This window comes from Candoia aspera, chromosome 1 (assembly GCF_035149785.1).
Source record: "Candoia aspera isolate rCanAsp1 chromosome 1, rCanAsp1.hap2, whole genome shotgun sequence".
Taxonomy (NCBI): domain Eukaryota; kingdom Metazoa; phylum Chordata; class Lepidosauria; order Squamata; family Boidae; genus Candoia; species Candoia aspera.
Window position 1 is genome coordinate 162,715,534 of NC_086153.1, and position 15,806 is coordinate 162,731,339.

The following is a 15,806-nucleotide window of genomic DNA, read 5'->3' on the forward strand; positions in this document are numbered from 1 at the left end:
CGCCTTGGTCATTAGTGCGCAAGCGCAAAAGATACCCCTTAGGCGCTCTAGAACCCTATGGAAAGCCCAACTGTTGATGGTTCCCGAGGAAACGGCGTTGCTTAGCTACCCGTCGTAGCGGAGCCGTCGCTCGCCAAGCCCTTCGCCGCTCTACCGACCATCATGAGCTCTCAGCCGGTGCAAGGCTTGCCGCTTCTTCCGGGCTCGTCCTTTCGGGACTCGACGGTGAGGAAAGTCTCCCTTTTCCTTTCCGCGTCACATCTCCCAGGTCTTACCCCCAGAATAGCTAACGGTGTGGCACCTCCCAGGTCTCGCCTGAGTCTTGCGGGCCTGGTCAGAGACTCCGATCGACCCCCTCCTTTAAAGGAGTGATATACTTCATGAATAATCATAGTATAATATAATATGCTTCATGAATAATCCCACATTCCTACCATCGGACGTGACTGTAGATCATTAGAATGTGGCTTTAAAACTTCTAAAAACGGTTTCAAGCCATCTTGTGGCCCTCTGGATTTTAAAAGCTCAGACCTGGTAGCCCCATTGCTAGATTTTTTTAACGAAAGTTTACAGAGGACATAAATTTTTAAGTGAAAAAGCATTGAAGATCCTACTTCCTTTTCCTTCAACATAGCTTTACAAAAGTAGATTTTCAGCTCCTACTACCCTTAATAAACAAATATAAAAATGGGCTCAGTGTTTCACTAAGACATTTTTAACCAATATCACTCCAGACATTGATGTAATACATCATCTTCGCAAACTCATATATCTCATTAAGATTTATATCAGTGTGATAAATGTAGCGTATAAAGAGTATTATTAAAACATCTTTTATTTCAATATTCCCTTTATTTTTATTTTTTAAAATATAGTCATGGGTGCTGCTCATTAAAAATAATGTTTGGAACTCCATGGTCCTGAAGAGTTTAAGAAAGACCATTCTAGAGGTTGTGAACTATTATTATTAATATATTTTAATTACATATTTTAAAGGAAAAAAAAGACAAGAAAAGAGCAAGAAAAGAGGCAAAAAACCAAATACACCATAAAGTGAATAAACAGGGAATTTACAAGCATCATAGAATTAAACAGGATTAAATTGGTTAAATAAGAATTTTCAATATTGGATCAGTTTTTTATAACTAAATATCCTATATTATTTTAAGTACTGCAGGTCATAGTTAAAATCCAATCAGTATATAAATATCAATGGCAATAATCAGCACAATATAAATCATAAAGATAAAGAATTACAGTAATTTCTGTCCAAAAAGTAAAAGATCTATCCTTATTTATCGAATAATTGAAAATTAGAATATTACAGCTTTATGTTTAGAGAAACCCAAATTTCATATGTGGTACAAGCCCATATATCTTTTCTTAGTTCAATTAAATTCTGTGTGAGATTTACTTTTGAAATACAAACTTACTGTGAACATTAAAGCATACTTTCACAATTTAATTAGCCATTCTTCGGCAGAGTAACTACATAATTTCCAATCAGAAGCATAAAGAATCCTTGCAGCTTTTACCATGTACACAGCTAGTTTGGTATACTTTGTGGGGATATAAGATTTAGTAATATTTAGGGTTGGAAAGGAAATTCAACTTTTAGAATTTGTTTCATTCTATTGTAAATCATTTTTCAAAATTGTTGAGCTTTGCAACATTGCCACCAAACATGGAAAAATGATCCAACTTGATTGCTACATTTCCAACAATGTTTAGAAAATAAATACAGTTTTCATGTGTACATTTTGCACATAACAAAAATGGTTTAAAAAATCCGCATCTTAAAAAACTTTGCACAGGCTGAAGTTTAATAACCTTTCTTGGTTGAATATGGCAAACATAGTAGAAATGAAAATAAGTTATTGTCCAACCCATTTATAAAAGAATTGGAAACTTCCGCTCTGTAAGGGAGCACATTTGAAGTGCTTTCAGGTAGACAACTCCTAATAGTGTGATCTGGGTCCAAAGGAGAGATGGTGATCTGGACTATGCATGGGTGCCCATTATATCTGATAGCACCTCAAATCAAATGCTTCTTTGCAAATTCAAGAAAACACAGCTTCTCTAAGGGATTACCAGTAGGTGTGTTGTACATACCTTTTCTCCTCTAAACCCAGATTACTGCTCAAATCTAATTCCTAGCACTACCAATCAAAAGGTATTGTGTGACAATTCCATCCTTTTTACCTTAATGGATTTTGAAAATTATGTTGTTATATGGGAGGGCTATAAATGAAATTTGGCTCCTGAACTACCAATATATTTGAGTCAAGGCAATTGAAAAATAAATGTGTTATCTAGGGAACCTTAATACACCAGTTACTAGATGGTCAACGTTTGATTCTGTATTTTGTTGTTCTGTAGAAAACTGCTTTTCATCGTTCCCAGACTCTAGATTACAAGAATGGTTTTGCCTTTAAGAAACATCCAACTGTGGGGATAGGTGGAAATCGGCTTTATGTAAACCAGCTGTCTCAAGCTGAACTTGATGAACTATCCAACAAGAGACCCACCTTAACTTATGGTGAACCCAAACAAGCCCCACCTTCAGATTTCATCCCAGCACATGTGGCTTTTGACAAAAAGGTATTTTCTCAAACATTTTTTTGGGGGGGTACAGGGATAGCAAAGCCTAGAGGAGTTAAGTATTTATTGCGAAGTTGAAAGGAAAAATATTGTTATGTGTCTCTTGAGTCACGATCAGTTGTATTCTGAATTTAAAAAATGCTTTTTCTACTTATTTTAGATAAGCGTTTCACTGTTTAAAAACACCCTAGGAATTCTTCCAATAGTTTACTGCCCCATATTCTTTTCTAAGTTTCTAAGATAAAATTATTCACTTACCAGTTTCTAGGTATGCAATCCTTTCTCCTCCCCAATCTTCTCTGTGGCTGGCCTCAATTCATTGTCTTGCTAATAGGGCTACCAAATTCAGTATTCAAATGAAAAAGTGGGAAGCCATAAGGAACCATGACATACTGAAAATTGCTTTTCTAGCTCCATGCTTAAATGGTATGATATGGGAGGGGCTGTTTTATCATTTTCTTCTCAGGGTTATATGGGAAAATAGCAAGAATATTGGGAATGCATGAAATATGTATCATCTGTGTTTCTCCAATGCTATTTTCACAACCACTCCAACCGAAAATATTTCAAGGTATTAGTATAATAACATGGTATAGTACATATAATAACTAATAGTACTATACTATTAGTATAGTAATGTTTTTAAGAATTTGCCAAATTTCAATTCCACAGAAGTCATGGGTCCTGGATTTTGGACACATTCTTAGTTAGCCCATTTGAGGTATCTTGGTTCAAAAACTGTTGGCCTATGATGCACTGTTTTGCCCAATTAAAGGTTACAAAGTATCGAACAGACACAAGAGTTTTAGTAGTGTATAGATAAATACAGTAGTAGATTTCTATCACTTGATGATCTCACAGAACTTACAAGTAGGTTTCCTGTCATTTTTATCATTAACATAATTTGCCTTATATAGGGTTGTTGTTGTTTTGGTAGGTGCTCAAGTTTGATGGATACTTTCAAGAAGATGTTCCTATATCTACAGAAGAGCATTTCCGCATTCGTCAAGTGGGCATTTATTACTATCTGGAAGATGATAGCATGTCTGTCATGGAGCCCATTGTTGAAAACTCTGGGATTCCTCAGGGCAAGTTCATCAAAAGGCAGCGCTTGCCCAAAAATGACCGTGGGGACCATTATCATTGGAAAGATCTGAACCGAGGAATTAATATTACTATTTATGGCAAGACTTTCCGGATAGTTGATTGTGATCGATTTACCCAGGTACTGTAATCTTGTTTGCCAATCTACAGCATTACAGTAACTGGATAAGATTTATAAGCCATGCCTATTGCAGTAGTAGGTATGTGAATAAAGTAGTATTAAAAATGTACAATTTGGAGACCAGAACTTTCTAACCATAAGTAGCATTGTGTATGTGTGATTTGTTTTTAGAATTATGAAACATGCCTTTACCCATGATACATTATCATCCTAGTTCTCATAATGATTAGTTCTGATTCTAATACCTGTTCACAGTAGTTTCAGGAATTTATTTCATTTAAAGTTTACACTTAAATACATTTGATTGAGATCTCTTTCTCTCTCTCTCTCTCCTTTTGATAGCACAGCAGGTCTATTTTGTTGAGAATGAAAACAGTGGGATCTCTTAAAAAGAGCTTAAACCTCACGTCATTCCCACAGTAGCATTAACCCAGTTTTGGTAAAGTTAATAATGCTATGGGAGATAATGCAGTGTAGACTTGTGCAAGGTCTGAGGTTTCTTGCCTTATTTCAGTAGCACAGAAAGAATTTTTTTAGTATGCCTGCCACAGATCACATCAGTTTCATCCCCCAAATGCAACTTTAATGATGGGATAGAGATTATATTACTTAGAAAATCTTTATTGCCTTTATTTGAATATTAACAATATGGCTATCCTTTTCCAGACTTTCCTGGAAAGCCAAGGAATTGAACTGAACCCTCCAGAGCGAATGATATTTGATCCTTACATAGAGCTACGTAAAATGCCCCTGCGTATGTATGTCACTCCCTCAGATTTTGACCAACTTAAGCAGTTTTTGGCATTTGACAAAAAGGTGAGCTTCAGGTTTGTTTGTTTCATATTACTCATAGCCTACATTTCTGTGTATTCAAAATATTTTAAGCAAACAAAATCTGTCCCCCCCAAAAGTCAATAAAATCAGTCAATGAAGCTGTGAAAAAGAAGAAGCAGGTAAGGTTGTAAACCATAATTAGGGTAGGAGCAAATTAAATAGTAGAGGCTGTCTAGGCTTGTGTAGATTTAGAGCATGCAAGAGGAGATGCTGAGAGGTACAGTGGTGAAGCCCAGCATGAGGGCCTCCTTGTCAGTGGTACCACAGCTATGGAACTGCTGAGTTTTCTGCTTTTCATCTTCAAAAGATAGTAAAGCTATTTTTAGTGAAGTCTGTTTACAGGTAGTCCTTGCTTAACAGCAGCAATTGGGACTGGAATTTCCGTTGCTAATTGATGTGGTCGTAAAGCACAATGTCATGAGACCGTGCTGCTAGCAACAGAAATTCTGGCACTCTCAGTTGCCATTGTTAAGTGAATCACCATGGCTTGTTAAGTAAGGATGTCACAAGGTTGCCATTTGCAACCTTCTGCCAGCTTTCCCATTGACTTGACTTGTAGGAAGCTAGCAAAGAAGGTCACAAATTGGGACGCTGCAACATAATTGCAAGCTGGGTGCCAAGCAACCGGATTATGATTATGTGACCATGGGGATGCTGTGCAGACCATAAGTACGAGGACCAGTCATAACTACCACTCATTTAGTGCCGTCATAAAATTCAAATGGTTGCTGAATGAGTGATCATTAAATGAGGCCCACCTGTATTTATTTGCCTCCAAACTCATCTGAAACCGGGCAGTTAACAGATTTAATCAGCGGCTTGCTATTTTATGTTGTTTTGTTGAAGTTTTAATGTGATTATCTTTTCTTAATTGTAATTGTAAGGAAGATATAATTTTGTCCTCTTTATTATGTTGTGATTCACTTTGGTTATGATAGATCAAGCTTGTATGGGAAAAGTTTTTACTCTTCCATGCTGAAACTGAACCCTTCACGTTTCTTTCAGGTTCTTCGTTTTTATGCCATTTGGGATGACACCGGGAACATGTTTGGTGAGAACCGGCGATTTATTATCCACTACTACTTGGCAGATGACACAGTGGAGGTGCGGGAAGTCCATGAACGAAATGATGGCAGAGATCCTTTCCCAGTGCTGATAAGGCGCCAGCGCCTGCCCAAAACATTTTTGGAGAAGAAAGGTAATAGCCTTCTGTGGTTGAAGATTTGGATATTTTGTGGGATAATGTGTATATAAATAAAAAGTTTGGTGCCTTCGAGTTCTATGTACAAACACTTTTAGATATAATATGAATCCCATTAAAATTTGCTATGCAAAGAATACATGAAGATGTGAACATGGGAATCAGCTGTAACAAGGCTAAGGAATGCATATGTCTTCAGAGAGGCTGATGCGCTAAAATTGGCAATTCCAAGATAAGAGATCATTTATTCTGTCAGTCAGATGCACTACTGAAGCACTCATTTCTAATTACACTCCTTGATAAAGTATTTAAATAAACCCATGCTTGCTTTTCCTAGAGATGCTGCAGCTTTTTCAGATGCTGGCTAAATGATGTTTAGCAATAATGTACTCAGATCCTATGAAAATTAGGCACATGATAATAAATGTATACCTGTTTAAAACTCAGTTGTCTTAAGAATGTGAGCAAGTCAAGGAAGGACTGCATTTCCCCCCAGCATCTAAATATATTTCTTCATTTGGAATAAACAGTGGCAATGGAAATCTCACTAAACTGCTTTTTTCCCGCAAGAAAACTTCCCAACCTGTGTGCTGGAGATTTCTGATCAGGAGGTCTTAGAATGGTTTACAGCTAAAGATTTTGCGGTTGGCAAACCCGCTACTCTACTTGGACGCACTTTTTTCATCTATGACTGTGATGAGTTCACTCGACAGTTCTATCAGGATAAATTTGGCATCACTAACTGCCAGCCAGTTGATATAAAGAAGCCACCCCCAGAGGAAATCAAACAGGTAAAGGGGAAAAACAAAGGAGAAGCCGCAAAACAGCCAGTTTTTAATTAAAGGGCAAGGAAATGGAGGTCAGAACATGGAGCAGGACTGAGAAGAAGGACTGACAAGAAGTAGAAATGAGAATTGCTGGAGAAATTCCAGAAAGTGACCAAGTCTTCATAGACATAAAGAACTGAAGTACTAGGAAGCATCACTTACGCTAAGTCAAATCATTACTGTTTATTCACTTCCCTACAGGGAAAAGTTTCAGAATCCACAGTAGAGAATTTAACTTCTTACGGTGATAAAGGCTGCTTTTCAAATGTTATTATTTATTTAGAAATAAATAAGAATATAGTGGAAGGAAAAACCAGGTAGCAAGTCCCAGATAGCAGCTCAGCACATTCATAGCCAGACTAAGCTTTTTCTTTCCCTTCCTCTTCTTCTGTTTCAAATGGAGAAACTGTTTTTTGCTATTTTTCTACCAACTCCAAATGCAGTTCTTTCAGAGGCTGGAAGAGTGATTGGAGATGACTACATGTCATTTGCATCTCTCCCTTTAATAAACTATGAACTGATCATCCAAACTTAACAGAAAGCAAACAATTCTGCAGTCAATAGTTTTGTCAATAGCTAGAAAACTAAGATGAACAGAAATATGTGGATGGTATTACCTAGGAACAGAATCTCCTAGTTATAAACATAATGTTGTCTTACCCATCCCATTTCTGCTTTTACTGATGATGCTTCACAACAGAGTATGGTAAAGTTCCTTAAATTAATATAGGTCATTTTACAATATTGTGAGTGAAGTTCCATGGTCTAATATTGTCATTTTTTTCTTGGCTTATTTTATCTACAGATAATTCCTCCCTACAATGGTTATGGTTTCCTTGAAGACTCTCTTCAAAATTGTTTCAGTTTGATTCCACAACCACCTAAGAAAAATGTTATTAAGATGCTAGAGAATGACCACAAAATTTTGCGCTATGCTGTTAGAATGGTGAGATGTTGGGATTTACAGTTTTTGTTTTTGTTTTAATAATGATTTTATTAAATATTATAGTTAAACAGATAAAACTAATAGAAACTACAAAAAATAAAAGAGTAAAAAGAAACAATAGAAAGTGCAGAAAAAGAGAAAAAATAATATAGAAAGAAAAATAAAAAAATAAAAAATAATATAGTGAAGAAAGAAAAAAAATATATAAAGCAGTGACTCCTCTCTTCATCACAATTATAAATAATTTTAACAACTTACCACCTTCTCTTAAAATACAACAATCTCTTCATCCCATATCTCATCTCTTATCTATAAACAAATCCTTAAAACCTCGTCAGTCCTAGTGAGCAAAAGTCCATTAAGGGTTACCAGAAATAACCACATATCTATTTTAATAAAATATACTCAATTTATATTCCTTCCTTTTACTCTTAACAATCTTGATCTTTAATCCCTTAATAATGTGCTAGAACTTGTTTTCTTTTTCTTTTTTCTTTGTCCCCTCTCACAAAATCCTTCAGAGGTTTAACAGATCTCTCTTGTAAATCCAATATAAGAGAGTTATCCAAGTCACTCTTTTGGTTTGCCATTTGTATATCCCTTTTAATTATCAAGACATCAGCCAGTTTCATTTGTATGTCCAATATAACCTCATTTTCTGTAACATTCTTGTAACTTACCATTTTTAAAACCACTTTCATGTCAGTCTCAGTCTTGTCCAATGAAGCTTGTTCTTCTTCCATAACATATTTTAAATACAGTCTGTCTATAATGGCAGATACCTTTAATATTTTGAAAATATTCTTCATTATGTCCAAGTTTAAAGTGTTTTGCTCCATTCTGTGTTAGTAAGTCAAATTTAAGTGCTCTTCTCCTTTAATTTTAAAATTTAGTTCCCTCTAGTGTCCAATGTTCAAATTCCCATCCTATCATGTTTTTTTTAAGAAATCAAAATAACTGCATTTCCCCACAGGAAGGATTCTTATGATTAATTTCAAAATCTTATTTCAAATCCATCTGGACCCTTTGTCCATTTATAACTTTCCAGAATCAATGTTCTAATCACCCTTTTGTTGTTTATTCCAAAGAAAGGTTTTTTTTCCTATCCTTAAAACTTTTCTTTAAAACTTCTTTGACTAAGGATTGAAGGAAGCTCACCTGGTGCGTGTTGTAAAAGTTATCTATTGAAAGGTTCTTAATGGTTGAAAGTGGTTAATAGGCAATTTCCAAAAATGATTAAGAAATGAGGTTCGGCAGAACTTTATGTTCACAAGGCTACATTGTGGTTGTGAGCTTGATGGGAATCCCTCAAATCCCAGCCGCTCCACTCACAAGCTGACTGCAGAAACATATTCCTGAAGTTTACTCATGAGGCGCAGCTATCCGGAGTACAAGTGAGTGATCTCACAATCACTCCTTTATCCAGAGAGACTTGGCCGGCCAGCAGTTGCCATCTGACCATTGATCTCGCTGCAATGCCATCTCTGCTCCCTCGGAGATGTCTAGTTTGCCTCACCGGAAGTCATGATTTACCGTTTTTGGAGTGATTATTGCGTTTTGGAATTAGAAGTTCTTCTTTTAATTTTTACTTCTGGTGGCAGAGGTCCGAGTGGTAAAATTTCAGTGTAGTAAGGATTCATATATAAGACTTTTTTATTTAAACTCTTGATGACTTTGAAAAACCTGACAAAATTGCTGAAAGAAGGTCCAGCCCATCCATAATAATAATAAACTCTAACTCTATTGCTCACAAGTCAATGAGAAATAGAAGCAGATGTTAAAATGTGTATATCAGAAGAGTCAGTTCAGAGCAGGATGGATACATGGAATCTGTTTTAAATTGGGAGTTCTCAAACTAGGGAGTTACGGGAACACGTATCTGTTTATGTATATAGGTTGCCTTGGCTGGTTGAGGATGTCTATTTAGTTCTCAGCTTCAGTATCTGTGGTCCTTTTTTTGTTGCTTCCATTTCAGACCATCTGATCATTTTATTCCTGTATGATTGCATTTCAGAAGGTTTTCAGTTGCTAGGGCAACTGTAACGTGTATTAAACTAGAAACAAGAAAAAATACAGGTGTCCCATCAAAGGAATAAGTTGCCACTAAATATGTGAAGCACAAATCATTTTAAAATGTACAGACACAAAAATAATACTCAGGCCTGTCATCAGGATCTAGGAGCTTGATTAAATCACAAACTACATAGGATCCAGCAGTGTGGTGTGGCTGCTAAACAGATTAATGAAGTCTTAGGCTGCATTAACAGAATTACGTCCAGGAAATTGCAGGGAGAAATTATTGTGACTCACAGCTGTTTAACGGGGACAATTTGCCTTCACTGGGTGGTGGTAGGGTTTCCTTCAGTGGAGGAATTTCAACAGAGGCTCAGCAGGCATCTTCATGGGGAGTGATCTAAATGTGATTTGCCTTGAATACAGAGTAGATGACTTCTGAGGTCATTACCAGATCTATGATTTGAACCATTTAAATAATGATTCAGTTGATTATGCAGCTGCTTTTTACATAATGGATTAATTCCGCAGCAAATCAGCGTAACTGGGAATTCTGGGAGTTTCAGTACCTTCATGTTGGGAATAGCCAAACATAACTGTGCCCTTAATGCACAGCTTATTTTACAGCTCACATCTGATCTTTAATCTGTCCAGGAATCCTCAAACCCCGATGACAGCAAACGGCATTTCGTCCTCTCCTACTGCCTTGCCACTGACATGATGAGCATTTATGAGCCACCTATGCGCAATTCAGGAATAATTGGTGGCAAATACCTAGGCAAAACCAGAGTCCCAAAGCCAGGATCCTGTACAGAGGATCCTGTTTATTATGGACCTGCTGACCTAACCACAGGCTCTATGGTAGAAGGTAAGTAGAAAGATGGAATATAAATATTTTGATGAAGTGAGTATCTTGGCACATACTCATTCTTCATTCTGTATTTTTTACACAAGAAATGTTTTCTCTGTTAGAATGCTCCAAAATAGTCTTCTGATAATTAAGCTGTAGACAGAGAAATATATAGGTTGCGGTTAAAACAAACTGGATACATTTTCTCCAATTCCTCCTGCATTTATTAGTCATTATTGGGCTATTTGAGCCATCTAGTTAACAAATGATAGATCTTTTCAGGCTAGTTACAACCCTTCTACCCATGATTTTTTTGGGAGGGATCTGCATTTTTAAGGTTTTTGACTTCAATATCCCTTGGAGTGATAAAATGCCATTTTACTGACAAATAAACAAAGCACTAAGAAATGGTGCAGGCCCAACATACTAGTGTTCTTACAGCTTATCCTTATAGCCTTATACACTTTCCTCAGATCAGAATATAAATCAAATGTTGTAGAAAGTAACTGCAGTCAGACAGTTCTGTCCTCTGTTGTGACAGGTATGGCTAGCTTGTTTCATGTTTTGCTTCAGTCGCTTTGCAAAGCGAAAATAGCTTTTTGAACTGCAAGATCAGTTGAAATCTGTCACTTCTTGGACTGTAGGTTTGTTCTTCTAAGAAAATAGCCAGCTGTCTACAGCAAGGATAGTTCAATCCCATCCTTGCAGCTCCCAGAGCCTCCCGGGATTCCACCAGTGCAATTCAATGGTGTATTGTTAATTTCAAGATTTCTATTTTTCATGTTTTCCCTGCATCCCTGAAAAGGTTTCAGATAAACACATTAAGTTTTTGCTAGGCTTAAAGCACCTATTCTGTGCTTGTAAAAATCCCCAAAATGTGGGTCAAAATGTTCAGCCTTGTCCCTTCCACCAGTGTTGCCATATCAACACCAGTGTTGTTGAGAGTTTTAAAGGCTGAAAAAAAATGTGCACCCTCCCCACCTCTGAAAAAGGTTGCACAAGTTTAATCTACACTTCTGATTGGCAGTTGGTTTATGGTGATGACTGAATGTCTCTTTCACGCAGTGTTTGGCCGCAGGTTCATTATTGTGGATGCAGATGACTATGTGTTGAATTATATGGAAAGCAATTTGGAAAGCTTCCCAGCGTCTGTTGTGCAGTCTATGAGAGATCATTTTGCACCTCGCCGGGCAGCAACAGAGGCAGTAATGAGGTATTTGAAGAACATATCTAGGAATATTTCTGTGGGCATGACCTGGTTCTGCTGCGAAAGCTTCCTGCCCCGTTTCATAGCCTAACATTACTTATGCTGATTCTGAAGCTGAAGGCCTGAGGATGATGTAAGTAAAGGTCCTCCCCTTACATCATCATAGACAACAAATGAATAGCTATATTGCTTTACCTTCAAACACCACAAGTAATCGCAGCTTGCACAAGGAGGACCTTACACTATGGCCCTGTTTCCAGTGACCAGAGAATATCATCAGGAAAGGGCACCTGCCTTCATCCTTCCCTAAAAATGGACATGGTTGGTTATTGTGAGAAAATGCTGGACATGATCATATTTTCTTTTAAGTTCCTAGATGAGTTAACCATCCCTGTGAATTGTGTTCAATCAGATTGAATAAACAATCAGGACTGAAATATTTTATTCATGTTGACTGCTACTTGCATGTCAGAGTTAAGAGTAGTGACAGTTCCAGCTAGAGAAAAGTTGCAACTGAATTTTAATTTAAAAAGACACAAAGAAGAAAAGAATGGTGGCTTACCTGGCAGAGTAAGATCTGGATCTGTTGTTTAGAATCAAATAAATCTGCTACAGCTATGCTGAAGTGGTTTATGATTTGTTTTCATCCGTCTAATTAATAGGCTGATTAAAAAATTAATAAATCAGAGGGTAAATTTTAACCATTAGTACTGCAAATTGGGGGTATACATTGTATGTAAGTCACTGCATTACTGTGATATAGAAGGGAATCTGAAGAATGTCTTTTCTTTTGAATACGTAAAGGTAAAGGTTTCCCTTGATGGCAAATGTTGTCCATTCGGTTGTAAGCTTTAATATCTCCAGGGGTCCCCAATGCTGACAATATAAAATTTATCTAAACATGTTAATTAGGTTAAAAGGCAGGTGATGAATACAATCCATTAATCATACTATAGGAAGCTTTCCAAGATGCTTGAGACTTGTGGACATTATAGGACGTCTTCTTAGCTCAGGTAAAAGAAGTTATTTTCTCCCTCTAGGTTAGCTTCCAGTGAGCCTGACCCACAGGAGCTGGCTGCGCTATCGACGCAGATTCAGGAGCACATGAGGCGGCATAATTACTTGCCAGACAGCAGTATGCAAGAAGCTTTCCTTCAGCAAGATAAAGATGGCTCAGGGCTTCTGAACAAAGCAGAGTTCTCTGCCCTCTGTGATCATTTTAAAATACCAATTGATGACCCAATTTTCCAAAAGGTAAAAAGTGGGAGCCAGCAATCTGTTCTATATTTATTTACTGTATTTTATAATAATTGTGATGTCGTCGTTTTTATGAGATTTTAATGTTTATATTTGGAGCCTGATTTTATTGTAAACCGCCCAGAGTCCCTCTTTTGGGGGAGATGGGCGGTAATTAAATTTGAACAATAATAATAATAATAATAATTGTAAGGCAAGTGTGATCAACAGTGAGAGCAATGAGAGAAATGTTCAAGAGGACAAATAATTGCAGTTAGGCTTTTGAAAGAATTTGGAAATGCATGTTAAGGTATTTATAGTGTATGGCAGCCTTTCTCAACCTTTTGACCCTGGAGGAACCCTTGAAATATTTTTCAGGCCTCAGGGAACCCCTGCACATTTAGGCTCAAATATAGGCCAGAAGTTATAAAATTATTGTATTTGTTTCATGTGTAGCCCTGTATATATGCATCAACAGTGTTCTTAAACTAAAAATGAGACTTACCTCTTTAATGTGAAATTGCCCAAATTTGAAATAATTTTTTAAATAAATCATGATCTCCCAGGGAACCCCTAGTGACATCTTGCAGAACCCTAGGGTTCCACGGAACCTTGGTTGAGAAACCTTGGTGTGGAGATACTGGTACAATACGGAAGGTATCCCTTCCATAAATCTACTGATATGACCCAGAGACTGGGATCAGTCTCATTGTGGCTATACATTTGTTTTCATTTCTTTCTCTTACTATCAATAAAAACGATAATCGTGGCATAAATGCTCCTATATAGCATGGAGAGGTACCATCTTCAATGTATCTTTATAGAGAGATTTCTTGCCAATTCATGTTGTAATTAACAGAATTTTCCTAAATATATCAAAGCAATAAGAAGTTACTGCATATTTTCATGAGTGCCACTTGCCCAATTTCTGCTAGGAGATTAGGAGTGGCAAATTTTAGAATTTCCAAGAGAAGTTTCTTATTAGCCATTTTCTGAAATCCTTTTGTATGCTCACATTTTAAGTATTATTAAATGATACGCTACTGCAATTAGCTAGTAGCACTCCAGGTTTTTTAAAAATTGATTTATCTTATTCAAGTCCTGATAGTGGTGATTATTATGTGGTAATACAGTAATAATTTGCAGCACTACTTCTTTAGCTAAAATGTTCCAAAGACTTTCCCAGTTTTATGTACAAGTAGTCCTCGAGTTACAACAGCAATTGGGACCAGAATTTCCATTGCTAAGCGATGTGGTCATAAAACTTGACATCATGTGACCATTGCTTAGCAACAGCAATCCTAGCAATCCCTGTTGCAGTTCTTAAGCAAACTCCATGGGCAATTAGGTGAGGACCCACCCCCATCCAAGCCATTCCTGGCTTGGTCCCTTCCAGCCCTGACCTCAGTAAGGTACGGGACTGCCTTCTCTCTAACTCTCCCCACCTGCCTGTCTTCCCCCCATCTCTGCCCTTTTGGCCACCCTGCACCCTGCCTTGTGTGGCGGCAAGCAGCCCCAGAACTGCGCAGCTCTGGGGCTGCTTGTCACACTGCAGCTCAGGGGCTTCTTGGCATGCTGCAGCTCTGGGACTGCAAGAAGCCCCTGAGCCACAGCCACCCAGCCCAGCCCTGCCCAGCAGTGCAGTACAAAGCCCCAGCTCGGCCCAGCAGTGCAGTGTGAAGCTGCAGCCACTCTGAGAAGCCCCAGCTCAGCCCCGGCGGCCCTGCACTCCGAGGGCCCTGCCGCCATAGCTGACCTTTGCCATCTTCTTGCTCTCACTGCTAATAAGATATACCCAGTCTGGCCACATGAGGCTTTCTCCAGGTCTCGTGAGGAAACTGGCAGACGCAATCCTGGGAAGAAAGGCTTGTGCGGCCAGCAGCTACCTCATGAAGGGGCAGGCTGGGCATGCTTGGTCAGTAGTGGGAGCATGAAGACAGTGGTCAGCTGGGGTGGCAGGAGGCCAAAAGAGCATAGATGGGTGGAGATAGGCAGGTGGGGGTTGTTGAAGTGCCCCTGTGGCCATTAAGTGCAGGTGGGCTGCCAAATGCCTGAATTTTGACCATGTGACCACAGGGGCGCTGCAACAGCCATAACTTCAGGGACTCGGTTTAAGTACCATTTGTTCAGCAGCACTGTAACTTTGAATGGTCTCTGAACGAATGGTCGTAACTCAAGGACTACCAGCATTTAGCTTAATTTTACATTTTCTTTGCAAGTCCTATTATTATTTTCTTTTGTTCCAGTTTGAAAAAGTAGTGATAGTCCCTGATTTTTTTCACTTTAAGCAGCATGCAAACAAATGTTACTTAAGATGTCAGATTTTATTTGAATAGCAGGGATTTTCTTTGGATTTTTGTTTAAGTAATAGTAATTCACTGCCATTGAAATGTGAGAAAGAAAATGATACAAAAAAGCTGGCTGGGGAAAACAGCACAATTTCAGTAATTGGAAGATAGCCAGTTGTCTCCTTCTCCCAACAGCATATTATGTCTGTATTTTTGCATACACTAAGAATCCAGCAATTTAGAGAAATTATTAGAAAAAGAAACAGCTTGCCTTCTGTTACTTTCTACCCTGAAGATTAGAAGCAAAAAATCTTACCACTGCAGATTAACTGTACTTGTTCATATGACATGTTGCAATTTTAAAAAATGAAATTACAGCATTTGCAACTTCTCATTGGCCCTCTCTCTCTCTCTCTGCAGCTTATTAACATATGTTCTCATGGGGAAAATCAGATAAGATACCCTGCCTTCCTCAGAGCTTTCCAGTGTTGATCAGCTCAAAACCAGCAGTTACCAGCTGTACCAGATCAATTTCTATTAAAACATGCTAATTCTTGAAAGGTGCTGTAGTATTCCTT

At 37.9% G+C, this 15,806-nt stretch overlaps 1 protein-coding gene across 1 annotated transcript; it reads left to right on the forward strand.

Moving 5' to 3' along the window:
* EFHC1 (EF-hand domain containing 1) lies at nucleotides 1–15,806 on the forward strand. The gene is made up of 11 exons (XM_063317101.1): nucleotides 1–225; nucleotides 2,380–2,601; nucleotides 3,539–3,826; nucleotides 4,493–4,642; nucleotides 5,666–5,858; nucleotides 6,432–6,652; nucleotides 7,494–7,634; nucleotides 10,302–10,515; nucleotides 11,563–11,710; nucleotides 12,745–12,958; nucleotides 15,649–15,806. The coding sequence occupies exons 1-11, from the start codon at nucleotides 163–165 to the stop codon at nucleotides 15,718–15,720; spliced, it is 1,926 nt and encodes a 641-aa protein (XP_063173171.1). The 5' UTR covers nucleotides 1–162; the 3' UTR covers nucleotides 15,721–15,806.

What these genes read in the sequence shown, in the direction of transcription:
- EFHC1 (XM_063317101.1), top strand. Translation starts at nt 163, where the DNA reads ATGAGCTCTCAGCCGGTGCAAGGCTTGCCGCTTCTTCCGGGCTCGTCC. An exon ending in ATTGTGATCGATTTACCCAG is followed by an intron (nt 3,827 to 4,492) that starts GTACTGTAATCT and finishes ATCCTTTTCCAG; the next exon opens with ACTTTCCTGGAAAGCCAAGG. An exon ending in AACATTTTTGGAGAAGAAAG is followed by an intron (nt 5,859 to 6,431) that starts GTAATAGCCTTC and finishes TTTTCCCGCAAG; the next exon opens with AAAACTTCCCAACCTGTGTG.